Source organism: Lampetra fluviatilis, chromosome 19 (assembly GCF_964198595.1).
Source record: "Lampetra fluviatilis chromosome 19, kcLamFluv1.1, whole genome shotgun sequence".
Lineage (NCBI taxonomy): Eukaryota > Metazoa > Chordata > Hyperoartia > Petromyzontiformes > Petromyzontidae > Lampetra > Lampetra fluviatilis.
In genome coordinates this window covers 9,501,485-9,519,298 of record NC_136293.1, presented here as the reverse complement: position 1 = coordinate 9,519,298, position 17,814 = coordinate 9,501,485, and the positions used below count along the sequence as shown (strand labels likewise).

At 50.8% G+C, this 17,814-nt stretch overlaps 1 protein-coding gene across 3 annotated transcripts in view; it reads right to left on the bottom strand.

Moving 5' to 3' along the window:
- LOC144937633 (arf-GAP with Rho-GAP domain, ANK repeat and PH domain-containing protein 1-like) overlaps nt 1–7,775 on the bottom strand; it is an 86,573-nt gene extending 78,798 nt beyond the window's left edge. For all 3 annotated transcript variants that reach the window (XM_078864987.1, XM_078864988.1, XM_078864989.1), the window contains exon 1: nt 7,689–7,775. In XM_078864987.1, the coding sequence (XP_078721113.1) occupies nt 7,689–7,741 (53 nt within the window). In that variant the 5' untranslated portion in view covers nt 7,742–7,775. The remainder of the gene's footprint in view (nt 1–7,688) is intronic.
- Nucleotides 7,776–17,814: the final 10,039 nt, after the last annotated feature.

The window sequence follows — 17,814 nt, the reverse complement described above, 5'->3', positions numbered from 1 at the left end:
GAGACCATTTCACACGTCCAGCCAGATGGTTCAGTGGTTAGCGTTTGGCTCACATTTGGAAAATACCGAGGTCAAATTCCAGTCAAGGGGCCTTGATTCAATCCTTCGTCTTTCCCGGGTCCAAAAAGGTTTTTGCCACTTTTTTTTACGTTAAGCGAGTACAGATATACGAGACTGTACTCACCGCAGAGAAGTGTAGTGCCACTACCGCACTCTACGATAGCTGGCACCAAACTGGGTCACACGCCCTCCCACGCATTGGCCTTTTACTTTGGATTATGATCATAAACCACTTTGACTTTTCACTGTCTCAAAAAGCCAGTGTAAGTTGCAGCCTGGTATCTCAAACCCACCATTGGGGCACGTTTGCATGTTGAGCAATCATCAGGTATGTGAGGTGTACAATGGCATATTTAAATACGAATGGAGAAGGCTGCAGAATATGGAAAGGAAGATCGAGTGAGGTGGTAGGTCGCGTTTTGGAACACAGTTTTGGTTTCCAGCTCTGCACTACATCCAAATCTCCAGTTCAAAAAAATTCCAAGAGCCCGGAGACAACAATATATACGCTTGTTAAAGATGAAATGACAATCCAATACGAAGCATAATTTAAAAAAAAAACTGGGACATTTACTTGTGAAATAAGCAAGCAAATATAAACCAACAGCTGAACATGATTTCAAAAACAGAGTTCAAGTTGAACGCGACATGAACCAGCAGAACTCTGCTGTGCAAGTCTAAATAATGACGGCAAAACTGAGAGCGGGCACAGGATGATAAAAAAAAACACAAACAAACCTGCAAGCCGGTCCATTACAGGGGCCTTAGTTTGTAGCGGCGCATTCGCCTGTACAAAGAGACGTGGCTAAAGGGTCACGCAAAGCAAGCGAATCATCGATGCGAGTGTCCGCCACGTGCTCATCACCACCCCACGTCCAAGGCACGTGCGTTAATTGTGCCGGGAAGCCAGCGACCCAACGCACTCCCGTTTCACGATCGTCTGAATTATCTTCCCCAAAGCCTCCAACTTCTCTGAGGTTAAGAGTTTGGGAACGCTTTTTTGTAAACTGCAGGGGTGAAAAGAAACCACATTCTGCGTAAGCTCTCGAGGGACAAACGCGGATCTGTGGCAGGGACTTAAATGCGTGACATTTTCACGGGCAATTTATAGCAAACGCCAAGAGCCCTTGCTTTGCTGGGTACTGCCGGGGTCTCATCGGTACGTTTAAATGCGCATCAGTCGCCACGTGGCCTCCTGTCCGTCTGCCAGCCTTGCGTCCCCCCGCGGCCCCGGATATACCGCGCAGCCCAGCAGATCTTAAAATACAGCGTTCGCGTGATGCAACGGGAAGGGCGAGAGGAGGTCCTGATGTGTCCCCGAAGGAGGGGATGGCGGTGTGCTCTCGCGAGCGGCCGGTATGCGTGCTTCTATTCCCGGTTCCTGGCCCGCAGAGAGGCACAAGGGCCCGGCTGAAGATAGAGCAAAGCTCAACAGGTTTTCGGCTCCGCTCCACACCAACCCGTAGCGCGTGACCTTGTGTCAAAGGTCAACGGTTAAAACAAACCTCAAGACGAATGTTGAGCGCGAAACGGAATGAAGCGGCGACACAATCTGCCGCTGGCGAACGACACCGCCTGTAGTGCGTTCTGCTCTGGCTCTCACCCCCCCGGTCTGCAAGGGAAACGGCTGCGACGATCCATCCTGCAGTTGGACTCATTTATGCGCCAGAATTTTTTTTGACTTGTCTGTGAAAAAAATTTCAGGGGGCTGACTCGACATCCACACACGCCGCTTTCACAGCGAGACACCTACTATGCAGCACCCCGCTAATTCTTCACGTACGCACCAACACATCAACAAAGATGCGTCCTCATCAAGCCGTGATCTACCCGCTGCTGGATGGAAAAGAAAAGCCGTCGCCACCGCTCAATCTCTCCAAGAGGCGTTTGGCAAGTCTGAGTCATCGACCAGCACTTGCCTTCCAAGTTCCTGCCTAAACCTTCACACGCGAACCCAGTATTTAGAGTACAACTACGCTACGATCATCCTCGTCAGCAGCAGCCACGGTCTACTGGACGAGGTCCTTCTCCAAGTCATTGCCATCTCTCACTATCCGGCGACGCAAAAAATCCACAGAGCTCCCGATTCGCACGGTTGACTACGTACGGCGCGAAAGAAGTACAGCATACGACCTTACAGCCCCACCTCCGGGGTGCGATACGGAGACGGAGCCGACAACCGGAATTATTTTCTCGCACGCTTCCAGGTCACTCGCAGTCATCATCATCTTGCGGACGCGGGGCGATTGAAACAAGAGTCGGCGTGCGGATTAACGGGGAGGCCCACGCGTCGACAGAGGAGAGTTTCCGCACGCTTTGCTGGATGTGGCTTTGAGCGATACGCGGCTGAGAATAAACCCACGCGTCCCCGGATCTGGTGCCAGCCGCACGCGTTGTTCGGGCGCGCGCGCGTCACCGGCACAGCAGCGGTGGTCGCCGTTGGTGACTGTGGTCAGATCGGCGATGCGCAGGCATGCGTACGCATATCTGTCAACTCCTCATCAGTGCCCTCCTACCTTATTAGAGACAACTTCAAAACTTATTGGTCACCCCGTGCCCCTTATAAATGTTTAAGTTCATCCAACAAAGTCCCATCCGCAAGGGAGAAACACAAACAAATAGATTTTTTTTTTTAGTTTTGCCCGTATTGAAACGGCTGTACGTCGTATGGACCTGAAAACTCAATTTCATACTCAATTTCCATGTACAAGAATGCGGGTGGGTAAACCGTGTGGGTAATTACACGGTTTGCAGATGCGTCACGTCCAGGGTGCCGTGCGCCACGCGGGTGCAGAGCATTTGGATTCGCGCAGAAGTGGTTTGCCGGCTGTGTGAATGTGTGTGTGTCAATTGCTAACAATTTGAATTTAGCTCCAATTTGTTCGCAAAAAAAAATGTGCAGATGTTCGCGTAGCGAGCGGCAGGGGGCGCACGGCCGCCTGCCGTTGCTTTGTTGCGTACATCTCGCCCTTTCAGATGCGCTTCCGCCACCGTCTGGAACGCTCTTCCTTCCGATGTTAGGAAGCCACTGGAGCTACGCACTTTTAAATCTAAATTGAAAAGTAATTTCTTTGGAACGTTTTTTTTTTGTGTTTAGTTTGTCGTGCGAAAGAAGTTCAACGTACAGTACATGCAACTGCGTGAATGTGTGTGTGCCGACTGTGTGTGTGTGCTGAGTAACAACACCAAATGGGCAGCAGTAGTAGCGGCAGTTGTAGCAAGTAGCAGAACTAGTTATTAAGTAGTCACATTTCCTGAATGTGGTCGGTGTTGTCAGCAGATAACGTGCCCGCTTGCACATCGTTGGCGGTGTGAAAACGCCCGTGGGCGTCGCACATTCAGCGCCCTGCGTGTACTCGCCAGACTATCTGACCCGGACGCAGTTGAGCGATTTGCAATGTCCTGTTTGTGCCGTGGTGGCCAGTGGGACAGGAAGGTGACCTAACGTCCGAAGGCTTACGACAAGTAACCGAGAATGTGCTCGAGTGTGACAGCCGGCGACGAGCACTTCAGGTGGAAACGAAGCTGCATAACCTGAAATGAACTCGGTTTTTTGATGGATCGTTACAGAGTGACATTAGTACTGGGTATAGGACCCCACCCACTCCCCACCCCACACCCCCCCGTTCAGCAGCCTGCACTGACCAGCGTGGTGAAGTATGGTCAAACAGCCCACACTATAGAAGTGGCATCGGGGATGCCTTCATCCAGCTGCAGATTGACACATTTCTTTAAGTAATTGTCCAAATTTTATTTCAGCTCAGCTGTGTAAGGTTTCCACATGGAGTTACGGTTGACTGGACAGTAGTGAATCATGCTCGTGCAAGCCTCGTCGATTAAAATATAAAAAAAATGTGTTACCGCTCAGAATACCCGCAACATCATGTCACCTGTGTGAGGATAGATTATTATTTTTAATTACTGCAGATTATAATGTTCAGACGGAATTCTCACGACACATTCATACTCGGGGCTCGTGCTGAGCAACAGCGTAACAAAAATATCACACTTACAGCTCTGCACAGATGGGTTCATGAATCCACTCGCTATAATATTCCCTACCCTGGCTACGGAAGAGTCCAAATGCTTTGAGAGCCAAATAGAAATCATTCACCAGCGGGCGTCCTCCAATCACTGGATTACAGGTGTTGTGTCTGTAATTCTATTCTCTACAGAACGGTGTTCTTCATCGCAAGGCCCGCGCGGCCTTTAGTGCGGCCCCTGACGTGGGCACCCCGACAAGACACACAGAGTGACAACACCACCCCCATCACCATGATCATCGTGCTGCTGTCAAACCACAAATGGTTTCGAATGTGTGGCGGCCCTCGCAACTGATGTCTTATCGGCAAAAATCGCTGCCCCCCTCTGAACATCAGTGAAGAACACTGCTACACACAGAGCTCGCCAGCCAGGTGGTTCAGCCACAGGGCGAGTTACTCGCAATCGGAAGGTTGCGAGATAAAACCATGGATTGGGGTTGACTCAGCCAATAACTCCCGCTCCGATTGATAAAATGAATACCACTTTGTGGGGAAGTCCACAATGGTTTCCCGATGGATACATTTATCCCTGCATTGAATGTGAAATTGCCTGCGCTGGCTCAGGGCTGTAAGTGGGAGAAAAAGCATCACATCTGACGCTCATTTGATCACTTTCACTCTTTGATTATTCATATTACAGTGGCATGCATTGAGTATGTGGTGATGGGTATGATTGATATGTGATAGCTGGCCTTCTTCTGGCACACTGGTACGTTGCTTTTTCATTTTTAAGTTCGCTTTTCCAAAATACTCCCAAGTTGCTCACATCCGCCTCTTGTCAAGGCGCTCTTCCCCCTCCAACCCAGCAGCTTAAATATACGCTGCCAAGCCTGGTGGTGTTCATTCAGACGCTGTCTTTCCGACAGACCTGTTTCTTCACCTGAGGATGGCTGCTTGCGTTGTGGCCGAAACGTCTTGAGAATTATTTTATTATGTTTAATTTGTATTATTTTATTATTTCCCTTCTACGTGACTTTACCGAAAGAACCAATAAGATGAATCCGCCTCTTTAGTTCATCATTTTGATCGAGGTCTCACCATCATAATTGTCCTGGGTTTTTCAGTGGTGTCCTGCTAACATACAGCTCGAACAGTTTAGCAAACTTGTGGTGCAATGGATTTAGTTTTATCGCATTTTTCCTGCCTTGCAGATGTCCTTGTTAAGTTATTCTCTCTCACACAGAGCAAGTTCACCCGCGGAGATGGAGCAATACATGCGATAAATTCGGCTCGTGTGCCATGTGCTAAGTAGATCGGTGCATCGTAGGACCATGAGAGAGGGCAACAACTTGAGACCTTCATTCAGCAGTGGATGGACCGTCCCTGATGACAGTGATTATATAGTCCAGTGTATGAAAAGTGAGAATACTGCAGTGATAGTTTTCCTATGTTTCCCATCACTCGTCTAGCAGAAGAACTAAGGGGAAATGAAAAACGGCAACTTCCATATCATGGCAACGGGACGGTCAAGTAATTTTCCAAGTTTCGAGTTAAAATATGTTCAAATACATGACTGGTATCAGCATGGAAACATTTTCAGGTTCCTAAACTGTTTTGTGGTCATTGGTGAACTTTTTTGGAGAGCAGTGTACATTTTTGTTCCCACATAAGTTTCCATTTTTTTGGGATATTGACGCCTTTACATTGCTTTCTTTCTTTCTTCGTGATGGGTCCCGAATGTAAAATTTTCCGATACATTACTTTCTATAGCACCTACCAACAAGTCCGTTTGAATCCGCAGACTGCTTATGATACCATTTTCACTGCATTCCAATTAACAAAGCGAAATTAGTTGTCAAAGAAACGATTTTCAATTTGTATTAAGCGGCGCAATTATCTCTGAAATAGGGGTGTGTGGTAAAATGAGTTTTAAAAATTGTCCGCCTACCTACCCGTTATACTGTCGGGAAGGTGGGCGAGTTTGCTACTATGTGAACCAAATTTTAGCCATCAAAATTTTAGCCATCAAAATGCCAGAGCTAAATTTAACGAATTTCTGAGTACGAAACCACAAGCCCACAGTTTCTGCAGGTGGGTGGCCCTTAAACTGGCGATGCTAAGATTTACATTTTATTGTTGATGACTGTACAATTTGTGTATTTCACTAATTCGCACATTTTAAAAAATGCATTATTACATCCAAACATATGTTCACTACATTCATCGTGAATACTGCTTTAACATAAATGAATAAATACATTTCACCAATTCTCAATCTAGCCATGGGTGAAGTCCTCCCCACACTGCGTCGTCAGCGGGGGTTCTCTGACCATACTTCACCATGCTGGTCAGTGCTACATGATTATAATTAAGTGGATGTAGTGGGGAGAGGGGGAGGAGGACCAGTTTAGATATCACTCGCTGCTGATGTGAGCCACAGCCGGGAATCAAACTCAGATTGTTGGGACCATAGTGCAGTGCGCTAACCACTGTGCCACTGATCCAATATACCGCCGTCGTGACTTTAAACTCAAAGGACATCACGTTGGAAAAATACGTATTGTGGGCTGACGTTTCAGGCAGTAGCTCGTCTTCAGGCACTGCTTTCACAAACGTGTCTTTTTGTAATTTCACGTGCTCAACCACTGCTGATGCAGTGCCTTAATTGTTCTGTTCAAAATGACAGTGCTCTATTACAGCATCACCGTTATCCTTGATCAAACTCTCACTTCAACTCTCTATATATAAATATATCACCGCTTAAAAGTTTTCTGGAGGAAGAACCTAAAATTGTACATTTTATTCCTGGCTGCGGAAAAAAAAAGTGAATGCAGGAAACAACTCCCATCCTTCGTTCCCCCCAAATTTGCCTCTGATTCGAGTGACGTCAATAACGGCATAACTTTGCGTACGAGTCGGAAATATCTGTTCGTACGTTGTATGTGTATGTGTGTTGAACTTCTTTTGCGCCGTACGTAGCCAACCGTGCTAATTGGAGATGTTGGGGAAGGACAACAAACTAAATATAAAAAGCAGTTCTGTAAGAAATTCGTTTTCAACCTAGATGATTTAAAAGTGGATAGCTCCAGTGGCTTCCTAATATCGGAAGAGCGTTCCAGACGGCCACAGAAGTGCATCTGAAAGCGCGCGATGCGGTGACCGCCGCCTTTGTTCGACGGCGAGCCAAAAGCCGCCGCTGCTGCGAGGATGACCGGAGTTCGCGTGATATTCATTCGGCCACGTCCGAACGAGGACTTGAAAATATTCCCGTAACAGGAATTGACCGGCATTAAGGTAGAATAAATATAAACGAACGCGTTGCTTGTGTCACAGCGTGTTCAACAAGCTTCGTCGCTATACCGCTTCAAGCTCGGTCTCATCAACCGATGGCAAGGAGTGCGCGAAACCTCCGAATTGTTGATCCCCGGCTCTCGTTTTCGTCCCACATATCTCGGGACTCTGCAGGTCCTCCTACATCAAACCTGCATTTCAATGCCGTCGTAAGCCCCGAACTTGTACTACGTTGTAGCGTCGATCGGGTGCGAAGGGTGCGCTGCAAAACTCGATCGATGATGACCAATGAAAGCGCGATTAGCATTTCAAGAGGCGCGCGGTGGGAAACACGGAGACGAGCGGAAGACTCACCGACAGTAGAACGCCTCCTGCAGCCCCGGTTTGTGTGATGGCGGAACAGGCATCGACTTCTCGGGCTGAGTCGGGTTTCCTTTGACGGAGACACCTGTGAGTGACGGAGACACGGGGGGGGGGGGGGCGGGGGGGTGGTCTCAGTACAAAATCATCGCGTGCTACAGAGGCAGACGCCGACGACAGCGTGGTGCTTGCAGCCCTTTGTCGATCCACCGCCAGTGTTGGCACGCGGTTGGACCGTCGGACCGACGTTGGCCCTAACGTTCCACGTTGACTGGGAAGGCCTCCCCGCATGCCGCGTTTTGCAAAAAGGTAAAAGGTGCAGCCCTGCAATTTCTTGCTCACGCCACTGCCGGCTGAAAGGGTATTCACTAAAAAGGAGCTCTATAGAGAGCCCCTCTGGAGGGTATATTGGCCGCGCCGGGAGATCGAATCAAGCTGGCGACCACTGGGTTTCAAGTCCATTGTGCTAACCATTATACCACGGCCGCTTCCTTCAAAGCAATCAAGCAGTATCACACTCAAAAGGGCCCAACGAGAGTGGTCGCGTAACTTTTTTCCAACAGAAACCTGAGCAGGCTTAAATGCAGATGCATCGTAGAGGCATAAGATCGGGAGCGGTTGTTGTACAGAACAGGAAGGGAAGCGCGAGCGCTCCTCGCGAGACTCACGTTGCGCCGTCTTCACCCCTAGCTTCTTACTCCGCGGCTGCGGCACGGGCCGCTGCACTGGCGACGAGCTGGCGCCGCCATCCACCGTCAACGGCGACGGCTCGCGCCGCGACCCCGCGGCGCAAGGCGAGGTCGCGGCGCGGGCGACCGTCTCCGTTTGCGTGGCTGCGTCGCTGGTGACCGCCGGCTGCGCCTCCTTTTCCACGGCGATGTCCATCTTGTCGTAGAAGCAGATGCCCTCCGTCACCTTGCTCCTCCAGCCCCGCCGACTCTCGTGCGAATGGCACTCGGACCGCGAGCCGTTGAGGCAAGCCGAGGATTTACGCAGCGCCGGGCCTTTGTGCCCCACCGGCGCGGGGCCCTGCAGTCCGCTCTTCTCCCGGAGGTTCCCGTCACGCGTGCGCCTCCCGTCGCCCTGCGTGGCCCTGCGGCCGAAATCGACGGGAGCGGCGGGGAATCTGTCGGCGGGGCCGGCCTCCCACCCGACCTTTCCGGAAGGCCGGAGTTCGGGGCTTCTGGCACGCGGCTGGCGGCTCGGGACTTTGACAGGCGGCAACAAAGTGGCGGGCGATCCGACCTCCGGCGAGTGCTGACCATTGGGCCTGTGTGAGTGAAACAGTTGTCGAGGTGTCGGAAGCGGCGGCCTCTGAGAGATGTTCATGTAATTGCGGTTCAACTTCTCACCGGCCAGCGTGGCGCCCTTGTTGGAATTTGTTGGTGGACACAAGTAGCCCTTACCGCACGAGTCCGGCTTGTTGGTCCGAACGCGAGAGTTGGCATTCTGCTCCGCTACGGTAATCCAAAAATCTCTGGCAGCTCGACTTACGGAGGGTCCCACACCTTGCCTCTCCCTACCCAAATCGCAACATCGGTCCAACTCATCGCAGCTTGAGGAACTGGTCAAAGACGGACGGCCAAATCCTCTGTCGTTCAGATTCCCGTACTCCAGGCTGTCGAGCGACGACTGCTTTTTGCCGGCCAGATTGCTCCTCGTTAAGTACAGGGGTTCGCTTTGAGCGACGCCGCCTGCTGCCGCGCGGTACGCGTGCCTGCCGTCCCACAGGTTTGCCCCGGGCTCCACCACGTCCGTGTATTCCGGCTCGACGGTGTTGAGCGGCCCGTCGGCGCACCCGGAGCGACGTGCCTTCGAGGAGCGCCACCTCTGCTGCTCGTCTCCGATCCCGGGCGCGGCGGCGTCGACGTCGTCGAGTTGCCGGAACACCATGGCCGCCTTGCAGAAGCGCGCGCGGTTGAGGATGCGCTTGCGATGGCCCGAGAGGCCCACGCCCAGAGCCTGCAGCGCCGCATTGTCCAGGCTGACCAGGTCGGTGGGGCAGCGGTAACCGTGGGCGATGAGCGGAGCCGCGTACTGGCGCAGGCTGATGGCCTCCAGCCAGGCCACCAAGGGAGCCTCAGAATCCGTCATCACACGCCTCCGTGTCACCTGGCCCTCGGCGGCGGCGGGCGGTGTGACCCAACGTCACATCACAGGTGTATCCTCATGAGCGCTTCCTGTTGGGGAAATGTTTTTTTTTAAATCGCGATTTCCCCCCCCCTGCCCCACCCCCTCTCTCAGTATGGTACGATGGCAAACCAAAACAGCAAAGGTCTGTCTCCATTTAATAATACTGTTGCAGCTTTAAAAGCTTGCAAATTGAATAAGCCTTGGCAAAATACCATGTCGTTAATGTTTTAGATGCAAAGAACGGCCCTTCTTGCAATTATTATAATCATTATTATATTTTTTAAATCTTATTTCATGACAATAACCAGGATCAAATTGGCAAATGTTTTCTCACGGAAACTTCTAGAAAATTAGTCCCGACACTCAGCTCGAGTAAATAAATGAATATTATATTGTGGTGGCAAGCAAAGGGAATTGCAGTCACATCTATTTTTTGTACAGTACTTCCATGCTCCCACGTCTGTGCTGCCTGCCTTTACCACCACCATCCCAGTTTCGTCCAGACAATGGCTGAGGTGGTAGTGACCAAATCACATGGGCACCTAGAATAGAATAACAATAATAATAATAATAATTCAAATTTAGAAAGCGCATTCCATCCTAGGATCCCAATGCGCCCAATCCCATGAGATCTCAAAGGCTAAGCAGGATTTGAGCTTGGACGGCGCTCGGATGGGCGACCGCCGCGAACAAACAGATGCTATAGGCTCCTATGTGACTACGTTGTGGGCAGCCTGCGAGCAGGACTCCATGAAGCTCCCTCCTCCTTCACCCACGCACAGTGGCCAGCTTGGGTGAAGTACGCTCAAACCCCACCCCATAACCCACAGGCACCAGGAGGCCCTCATCCAGCGGCAGATTAACAAAGGGCTTTACTTGGACGTAACAATTATTGTCAATACACGAATGCAAAGACGCGCGCATTCACCGAAAGGTAATATTTGTGCTTCATATCCCTCTCCGTGTACCGTGTGCCCGTTCATTTGTACCGCACATTCAGCCCCGTGGAGTGTACACGAACAAGGCTTGGATATACTCCTCACATCGATGCCCTCTATTCGTATATTTCGTCGTCAGCTTGTGTGTTTTTGTTGTTGTTGGTATTTAAGCGATGACCCCCTCGCACAGGCAGAAAGGTTTAGCGGTAACAATGCGGAGCGTTTGCAGATTGCCCAGCGCGCGCTTTTGTTTTGTGCCAAATCCATAAAGTTATTGCGGCCTGCTTTCCACAACAGCGACACGAGTTGCAGTCGTGCAAATGTGAGTCATCGAGGCCACCGATGGATATTCCTCTGGCAGACATTCCAAGTCACGCTTCTTGGAAAAGGATGTGCATTTCAGCGCATGTGACTCACAGCTTCGTGCTTTCTGTAAAAACGACGAGTCTATAAAGCCGTTCATTCATTCCTTCGCCCTTTTGTGTTTTCGACAAACGTGAGCGTAAACTTAGACCGCTTATTGAATTTATCATCGTTGCTTATTCTGGCTGCTTGCTATGTTTGAATTAGAGTTGAAGTGAACTGTGGTGAACATGCAAACAAATGCAGACATGATTCCTTGCAAAAGACTTATCTTTGGTGTTTGAACATCTTAACGCCTGTTTTGTTGCCAGAAAGGGTAAAACCTATTCTTATGTTTTCATACTTTAATACTGGAAAAACACTTCCATGTTATTAATAATAATATACAGACATTTGTCAATGTGCTATTGGATGAAAGCCTCGCTGTGTCGATAACGGGAGTTAACGGGAGTTATCGACACACCTCTGTGTGCCTATGCATGTGTCTCTCTCTATGTATCTCTGTGATATCTGTCTCTGCTTATATGTCTGTCTGTATGTCTCTGGTTCTGTGTTTTATCTCTCTCTCAAATTTAGCATTCTCAGGAAGAACGTAATCAACCAGGTAGGGTGTTGACTGTTATGTTATCCGACTCTCTGTTGTATTACATTACATTTCCAAGTATACTAGATTTGTGTTTATATTTCATTTATACCTGATGATGATTGCCTTTGTTGCAATCGAAACGTCGTATGCTAGTATTTAATTTATTATTTTCTCTTTATACGTGACTTTACCGAAAGAACCAAAGAGCGATAATAGTTTTTTTCCCTTCTATCTGGCAACGAAACTGACACCTTTTTACGAGGAGTCATGTTTGCATAGACCACAATACCTGCAGTCATAATGCAAACAAAAAACACAACTCTGATAATGTGCACTGTCCTTGAAGTTGATTGGTCCACACCCGAGACAGCTTTCCTTAGAGCCTAGTCTCACATGGGTTGGACCAGATGACGCCAAAAGGACAGTGCACATTATCAGAGTTGTGTTTTTTGTTTGCATTATGACTGCAGGTATTGTGGTCTATGCAAACATGACTCCTCGTAAAAAGGTGTCAGTTTCGTTGCCAGATAGAAGGGTAAAAAAACAATTATCATATTTTTACTGGCAAATGAGGTTCCAATGAATCAAAGAGTGATAACGGGAGTTATACTTCACTACACTGGTCAGAATGGGTTGGTGGTGACCCACGACCAGTTCAGCAAAAACTTCACCTCTGGTGTGAGCTGAGGCCAGGAATCAAACTCAGGTCGCTGGGTACACGGTACGGTTCGCTGACCTCTGCGTCAATAGGCTTGGCAAGTGGTAAAATTAGCGTTGCCAGGGCAAACTGCGGAACGGCAAAAGCTGTGCCAGCGGAGGTCACCCACTCCCATAGCTTCCTGGAGCAAAGCCAAAGCAGGTTCGAGCTGCCGGGAACTTACGCTGGGCACAGATGGAGTGACGGCAGCGAGGGAGGAGAAACATCCACCCCCACAGATTTCGTAGGTCATGGCCAATTTTTTTAGTTTGGTTTCCAAAACCAGTGCCGGTAATAGCAGCACCCACAGCCAACGCAGCGCATTTGTGAGGTCGTTTAAAAAAAATCTCTTTTCGGCGTGAACCGCGCTGTTAAGCACGAACGCGGACGCAATCGAACCCCGCTAGCAAGATGACAGTCACGCCCAGAAGGGCATCGTGCACACATAATTCAAGGATGCCGGCTCTCATGAGTGGCAGAATGGGTCTCAGGCAGCACGTGACGTAAGATTTAGCGGTCGGCGCTACTGCCAACGGGTAAATATCACTTGTGCATTGCTGTGCCAGCAGCAGCGGAGTCGAACGACAACAACAAAAATGTTTGCGGGACAGTTTGCATGAGAGTACTGGTTGCGTGTGATTTGTATGTGTGTAGACATGCACGCCTACACGGCGGTGTAGCGGTTAGCACGCTGCGCTACGAAACCGGAGCCACCCGAGTTCAATTCCCGCTCACGGCCAACACCAGTATCTGAACCGGTCCTGAGTCTCCCCTAGGTCGACTCAGCCTCAAATGAGTACCTGGTGCGGTGTGTAAACTACGCCACTGGGGAGATAAAGGCGGCCGGGCGCGGTGCTGGCCACCCACCCCCTCGTGTGCCGTGCCGGCCTTCATAGGTGCTCGCTAACAGCACTTTCCCCTACAATCTGTTAAAGGCTATATGGGGGATCTTTGTCTTTGTTATGCATGCATAGTAAGGCGCACAGGTGGTGCATCTGCCAGTCATCTCGGTCAACCCACGGCACCTGGGGCTGTCCCCGTGACCTCCTGCCAGCGAGCCTCCGACACTTCACGTGGCCTCGGAGTACACCTAGCCTGGCACAAGCGCCGCGGTGACATCACCGCCACTTAGTGGCGAACGGCGGCTGTTGTTGGGTGTTATGTGTGCTTTTGTGTGTTAGCATGAGAATGGTAGCGGTGGCCAGCTAGGTAGAATGTGGTACCGTGGCCGGCATGGGACCCTGGTGCACGAATCCCTGTCCAATTCCCCCTCTCTCTTAGTAGCCCGGTGTCCGGTGCCCCGTGGGCGCAGTTGCACCGCCTACGCTTTTCAAAGCTCTGCCCATTGGGTGGTAAGCACCATCAATGAGCGTGACGGTGGGGTGCTCGCTATCGCGTGTGTCACAAGCCTAGTGGTGCCAGGCATTGGCATGCCAGCGCGGATAACGGCACGTGCCCTCAGCGTAAATAGAGTGAAAAGTCCATTCATACGTGACACTTCATTCATTAGTAGACGCGTACGAGCAGCGTGCTTACATGGTGAACTGAAGGGTATCTACATGAGCATTACACAGTTCCGGTGCAGAATATGTACGAGGATTGTGATGATATCTTGATATGCAAAGTATGCTGGGATTCCTGCTAAATACTGCGACTGATGATAGTTTGAAGATTACCCACACACAGAAGGTCACATTCCGTAGATAAAAGAGCATTTCATATCGTGCATATACATACGCACACAGCGTTATTTCTAGAAATTTGCCAAAGATTTTCAACCCATTGTTGGCTGAAGGCTCCGAGCGTGGGGTGTTGATTAGGGGGTTTAGGATGAGTTGTTGTTGTCACCGATCAGTGAGGGTCGGTGACAGGGGGTGACTTAGGACCGGTTGCAATATGAACAACCACCGTTTGACGTTTAATAGCGGAAGTGACTCTGTGAGTCGAAATCGGATCACTCCGGTTCACAGCAAAGTGCGCTTACCTCTGCACCACCACACGCAGTCCGTTATCGTAAACAGTGTCGCGTTCCTACACGATTGTTTTATAATACAACCTTGCATTGGGCGAAGCCCTTCATCTAAGTACACTTTTTATTGTGCTGTTTGTGGCTGGCCTCTTTTTGAGTTTTGGGCGTGCGCTCTTTGCACCTGTGATTTCAACAACAACAATATTAAACTGCGATGCACAGTATGGCAATTTGACACGTGTACACACGAAGTACACTCCAGTATTACAGACACTAAATTACATTAAACACAACTTCGCATAGTGCATTAGATCCTAACACACAGTGGACTCGTATATATGACCACACACAGCACCACATTCAAGCATCGTGGTGTATTACGCATATTACACGGCACAACGAGAACACAGCGTCACATTCATACACAGCGTCACACAAATAGCCCTCACAACATTTCACAAAATGCATCATTCACACACAAACAACGATCCCCCGTGTAGCCTTAGCAGATTGTTGGGGCAAGTGCTGTTAGCGAGCACCTATGAAGGCCGGCACGGCACACGAGGGGGTGGGTAGCCAACACCACGCCTGGCCGCCTTTGTCTCCCCAGTGGCGATGTTTACTACACACCGCACCAGGTACTCATTTGAGGCTGAGTCGACTTAGGGGAGGCCCAGGACCGGTTCAGATAATCGTCACTGGGTGTTGACCGTGAGAGGAAATCGAACTCGAGTCGCCACCGCTCCAACACTCACACACTCACACACACACAGCGTCACACACACAGCGTCACACACACAGCGTCACACACACAGCGTCACACACACACACAGCGTCACACACACACACAGCGTCACACACACACACAGCGTCACACACACAGCGTCACACACACAGCGTCACACACACAGCGTCACACACACACACAGCGTCACACACACACACAGCGTCACACACACACACAGCGTCACACACACAGCGTCACACACACAGCGTCACACACACAGCGTCACACACACACACAGCGTCACACACACAGCGTCACACACACAGCGTCACACACACAGCGTCACACACACACACAGCGTCACACACACACACAGCGTCACACACACACACAGCGTCACACACACAGCGTCACACACACACACAGCGTCACACACACACACAGCGTCACACACACACACACACACAGCGTCACACACACACACAGCGTCACACACTCACACACACACACAGCGTCACACACACAGCGTCACACACACACACAGCGTCACACACACACACAGCGTCACACACTCACACACACACACAGCGTCACACACACACACAGCGTCACACACACACACAGCGTCACACACACACACAGCGTCACACACACACACAGCGTCACACACACAGCGTCACACACACACACAGCGTCACACACACACACAGCGTCACACACACACACAGCGTCACACACACACACAGCGTCACACACACAGCGTCACACACACACACAGCGTCACACACACACACAGCGTCACACACACACACACACACAGCGTCACACACACACACAGCGTCACACACTCACACACACACACAGCGTCACACACACAGCGTCACACACACACACAGCGTCACACACACACACAGCGTCACACACTCACACACACACACAGCGTCACACACACACACAGCGTCACACACACACACAGCGTCACACACACACACAGCGTCACACACACACACAGCATCACACACACAGCGTCACACACACACACAGCGTCATACACACACACAGCGTCACACACACACACACACACAGCGTCACACACACACACAGCGTCACACACTCACACACACACACAGCGTCACACACACAGCGTCACACACACACACAGCGTCACACACACACACAGCGTCACACACACACACACACACAGCGTCACACACACAGCGTCACACACACACACAGCGTCACACACACACACAGCGTCACACACACACACACACACAGCGTCACACACACACACAGCGTCACACACTCACACACACACACAGCGTCACACACACAGCGTCACACACACACACAGCGTCACACACACACACAGCGTCACACACACACACACACAGCGTCACACACACAGCGTCACACACACAGCGTCACACACACAGCGTCACACACACACACAGCGTCACACACACACACAGCGTCACACACACACACAGCGTCACACACACACAGCGTCACACACACAGCGTCACACACACAGCGTCACACACACAGCGTCACACACTCACACAGCGTCACACACACACACAGCGTCACACACACACAGCGTCACACACACAGCGTCACACACACAGCGTCACACACACAGCGTCACACACACAGCGTCACACACACAGCGTCACACACACACACAGCGTCACACACACACACAGCGTCACACACACACACAGCGTCACACACACAGCGTCACACACACAGCGTCACACACACAGCGTCACACACACACACAGCGTCACACACACACACAGCGTCACACACACACAGCGTCACACACACAGCGTCACACACACAGCGTCACACACACAGCGTCACACACTCACACAGCGTCACACACACACAGCGTCACACACACACAGCGTCACACACACAGCGTCACACACACAGCGTCACACACACAGCGTCACACACACAGCGTCACACACACACACAGCGTCACACACACACACAGCGTCACACACACACACAGCGTCACACACACACACAGCGTCACACACACACACAGCGTCACACACACACACAGCGTCACACACACACACAGCGTCACACACACACACAGCATCACACACACACACAGCGTCACACACACACACAGCGTCACACACACACACAGCGTTACACACTCACACAGCGTCACACACTCACACAGCGTCACACACACACACACAGCGTCACACACACACACAGCGTCACACACACACACAGCGTCACACACACACACAGCGTCACACACACACACAGCGTCACACACTCACACAGCGTCACACACTCACACAGCGTCACACACACACACACACAGCGTCACACACACACACAGCGTCACACACACACACACAGCGTCACACACACACACAGCGTCACACACTCACACAGCGTCACACACTCACACAGCGTCACACACTCACACAGCGTCACTCACACAGCGTCACACACACAGCGTCACACACACAGCGTCACACACACAGCGTCACACACACACACAGCGTCACACACACACACAGCGTCACACACACACACACAGCGTCACACACACACACAGCGTCACACACACACACAGCGTCACACACACACAGCGTCACACACACACACAGCGTCACACACACAGACAACATCACTCACTCAGATCACTCACACAGCGTCACACACACAGCGTCAC